Source organism: Lathyrus oleraceus, chromosome 1 (assembly GCF_024323335.1).
Source record: "Lathyrus oleraceus cultivar Zhongwan6 chromosome 1, CAAS_Psat_ZW6_1.0, whole genome shotgun sequence".
NCBI classification, from domain to species: domain Eukaryota; kingdom Viridiplantae; phylum Streptophyta; class Magnoliopsida; order Fabales; family Fabaceae; genus Lathyrus; species Lathyrus oleraceus.
In genome coordinates, this window is record NC_066579.1 from 123,477,264 (window position 1) to 123,481,151 (window position 3,888).

Consider the following 3,888-nt stretch of genomic DNA (forward strand, 5'->3'; position numbering starts at 1 on the left):
TGATCTTACATGCACATCTTTTTTCATAACATTATGAACAATTTTACTAAATACATTTTGATCTTTGGAAAATTTTTATTAAGTTAAAAGTAATAATGTGGCAATGATCATAATAAATAGAGGGGGCAATTAAAAAAACATTATATATTATATTAAAAACTAAGAAAAGACACTATTTAAAACAAATACTTTTTTCAAAATTAATAATACCTCCGCCGCAAAATAAATAATATTTTTACCAAATCATTGTTAGTTATTAGTGTATTTGAATTATTATAAATGTAAAGTGAGAAAATAATTAATGAAGATTACTAATTAGAGAATACAATTAAAAAGTTAAAATTAAAATTATATTAAAAATTAAAAATAATTTTTATTTTAGAATAAATAACTTTATGACATTTATTTTGGGACCGAGCAATTCAACACATAATACATTAATTTAATTCAATACATAAGAGATTACAATATAAAATATGAGATTGAATTAAGAATGAATTCAAATAAAAAAAAAAGAGAGCAAGTTCATTTCATTTCATTTCAACATAACACTCTTTATCTCCAATCCATCTGCTGATGCCTAGCAGTACAAAGAATTATTGCACTACAGTTGATCAAAAGCAAAAACCAAAATTTGCAAACTATTATTGCTTGCTATACAAAATGAATATTTTCCTTCTCATCAGCAAAATGAATATTGTTCATTCCATGAAAGACACATGAATCCTTTCTCTCATCAGTAAAAGATTTATGATATCTCAGTTGAAGTATGAAGAGTATGATTTCATTTCATTCAATGACAAACACTTGATCTTCTTATGGTGTGGTATGTGAAATTTTGGTTCTCTTGGTATTGTTGGATGCTTCATCGACCTATAAATCAAATTAAAAAGCACACGTTAATTCATCTCGGTCATTGATTTGAGATCAATTGGTACACATTAAACCTTTTACTGAATCAAATCGAATGACAAAGATCAGTAACCGTGTCATGCAGAGTAGCGGTGTAGAATCCGAATTCTAAAATAAAATGGCAAAAAAGATTGTTAAAAATATACGATTGTTCATTGAGATAGTTCAACCAATACAGTGTTTTCAAATCGAATGACAAAGAGATCAGTAGTCGTGTACATGCTGAGGTAACGGTTTAGAATCCAAATTCTGAAATGAAATGCCAAAGAGTTTGTTAAAAATATATGATACCTTCTTGGAATAAAAGGTCGGTCGAAATAAGGCATTGGCTGTGCTTTAGGAATGAGTTCCTTCCTCAATCTACGAATCTCTTCCTCTTCAGCCAACTGTAAAGGAATACACCATAAACACAGATTTTACACAGTTTCATTCTATACACTTTCAATCAATCATAATCGTCGTATCAGTAAAAAGGTTTGATTTAAAGCATAGTTACTTCTAAAGTCACATATATATGATTGATTGTGATTGGCTGGCCTAAAACATTTTACAATGACGATTATCAAAATTAAACTCATAATGTATAACCGAGACACCAATACTTAGGAAACACGATAACTCAAAATCATGAGTTTGAGATGTGAAAGTTGGTAGATATTGCACCTTTTGCTGTCTTTCCATTTCCATTTTCTGTTGTTCTATGAGACTCAATTTCTCAGCCACCTACACAATTAAACAACCATCAATTTCACATTTCATGATGTGTAAAACTAAAGGGGAAGGAAGAAGGAATTGATCGAAAGATGTACCTGATGATCAAACTCGGCGCGATCAATGGCCCTTATATCACTATGAAGCTTTACATCAATAGGCTTCGTGCTTTCTTTTACCGGAGGTTTTACTAAGCACTAAAACAAAAAGAATGATATTATGCATACATTAAGAATGCTATAATTAAGTGAGAGAATGAGTACATACACACTCAACAAGTTGTTCCTAAGCATATACACTACAAAGTAACGATTTACACGAGAAAATGATATTACCTCGGGCTCATCTATGGTCCATGGAAGACCTTGTGCAATCGGTATCCTCAATTTCTCTTCTTCTGTCAAAATATCTTTTACCTTCTTCATAAGCTGTTCCTCTTTCATCTTTCCCCTTTGCTGCAATAAGCATTATTTTCATTACATCACTTAAATAATCAACGGAAAATTCGAAGAAACTTTCAATGAATTACCAATTATTACCTCAGTTCTTAGCTTAAAAGGTTTCTGACTAGTGATTTTTAGCTTCTGCTTCTTCTTCCACCTTCTTCCTCCAACAACACTAGATGATTCCAAGCTCTAAAACACACACCAAATTCAATAAAATTCAAAAACCAATCTTATTAACAGTGAGTCATTAATCAATCTTTATTAGTATTACTATTAGTACTACTTACACTTCTTCTACTTCTTCTACCACCAGAAGAATTCCTGCCACAAGCACTGCACCATGAAAAAGCACAAGCAACAATTGACACAAGTCAACAATTTCAAGCAAAATGAATCAAATTTTAGAGGATCAAATCAAAGTAAAAGCAGTAAAAAACAACAACCTTCCATTGCCGCAATCCCAAGAAGACGAAACCGAATTCCTTTGATCCAATCCAAGCTGTTCAGATGTCAAAATGCAATTAAACATTTCATCACAACCACCATCAACTTCTCCAGTTTCAGATTCGTTAAAACCTGGTTGAAATTGCAATCCAGGTAATGCCCATTTCATCACTTTCTTCTTCTCATCATCATTCTCTTTCTCCTTAAAAATATTTATACTCAAAAGCCTCTCAAAAGCCTTCACCAAATGCTTAACCTTCCCATTCTCCGGAACACTATTCCTCGCCTCTTCCAATACTCTCTCCCTCCTACGCTTCACCATAGCAGTATGACAACCCTTTCCTTCATCCTCTTCATCCTCTTCATCCTCTTCATCATCATCATCATCGTCATCATCATCTTCATCCAATTTCCTTTCTTCATTACCAACATCATGAATAATCAAATTCGCTTCAATAACCTCTTCAAGAACATTCTCAGCTTTCTCTTCTTCTGTCTCTTCCTCTTTCACTCCCCCCTCATCATCAAAAATATTATCTTTATCGAAAAATCCTTCTTGGGAAGCCCTTAAATTCTCATATGCTTCACAAACACACTTACCTCCATCACTATTTTCCTTACACTTGCACAAAACCGTTTTCTTCTCAGAGCACCGATTCTTCTTCTTCTTCGCCACAACAAACTTCCTCTGACGAATTCTATTCTGATGCGAAACAACATTAATGTTCTTGTTCAATGATGTTTGAAGAACGCTACGATTAGACAAGTTGGGATTCAGATTTTCAGTGTGCGAGGGTTTCTCTGGAGTCATTGAAAAAGTTTGATTTTGCCCCCAAAAAATACACCGATTTGATCGGAATTTAAAAGGGTATTCAGAAAATTGAGAAAGATTGAAAATTGAGTGTGTGAGAGAGTGAATTCGGATAAACAAAAACAAATGAAACGAAATTGAATGAAAAAAAAATTCGTATTTTTTTGTTTTGTTTATGATATGAGAGAAAGAGGCGCTATATTATCGTAACGGCTACTTTTGGATTAATTTCAGTGTTTTTTTTTATAATAGTTAAAATAAATAATAGTAAATAATAAATAAATTATTTCCTTTCTAGATTTTGACCGTTATATGTTATATAGGTTAGGTAGGTTTATAGGGATTTGCCTCTACTTTTATTTTTTTTAAAATATTAATAATGCAAGCCAAATCTTGGTATTGATAGTATCCTAATTTTTTTTTTAAGTAATTCAATTATTTACTTAATGGAAAATTAGAAATAAATTGAAAGTTAATTAGGTGGATTAAGGAAAAACTTTTTATAGGGGGAGAATATGCATTTTTGCTCTAGAATTTATATTCTTTTTTTCTTAATCTTATCCT

The 3,888-nt window shown here is 31.6% G+C and overlaps 1 protein-coding gene across 1 annotated transcript; it reads right to left on the reverse strand.

Annotated features, from left to right (window-relative positions):
* Positions 1 to 419: 419 nt before the first annotated feature.
* LOC127121380 (microtubule-destabilizing protein 60) lies at positions 420 to 3,545 on the reverse strand. Its single transcript, XM_051051882.1, has 8 exons — positions 2,513 to 3,545; positions 2,357 to 2,402; positions 2,163 to 2,258; positions 1,959 to 2,078; positions 1,722 to 1,820; positions 1,576 to 1,635; positions 1,204 to 1,298; positions 420 to 873 (listed from the first exon to the last, which is right to left on the reverse strand). The coding sequence occupies exons 1-8, from the start codon at positions 3,322 to 3,324 to the stop codon at positions 759 to 761; spliced, it is 1,443 nt and encodes a 480-aa protein (XP_050907839.1). The 5' UTR covers positions 3,325 to 3,545; the 3' UTR covers positions 420 to 758.
* Positions 3,546 to 3,888: the final 343 nt, after the last annotated feature.

Bases quoted from the DNA above. Each gene is read 5' to 3' on its own strand.
- LOC127121380 (XM_051051882.1), bottom strand. From the start codon at position 3,324: ATGACTCCAGAGAAACCCTCGCACACTGAAAATCTGAATCCCAACTTG. The intron at 1,821-1,958 runs GTAATATCATTT...TTTTTGTTTTAG, and splicing joins GGACCATAGATGAGCCCGAG to TGCTTAGTAAAACCTCCGGT. The intron at 874-1,203 runs GTATCATATATT...TTTGATTTATAG, and splicing joins CGACCTTTTATTCCAAGAAG to GTCGATGAAGCATCCAACAA.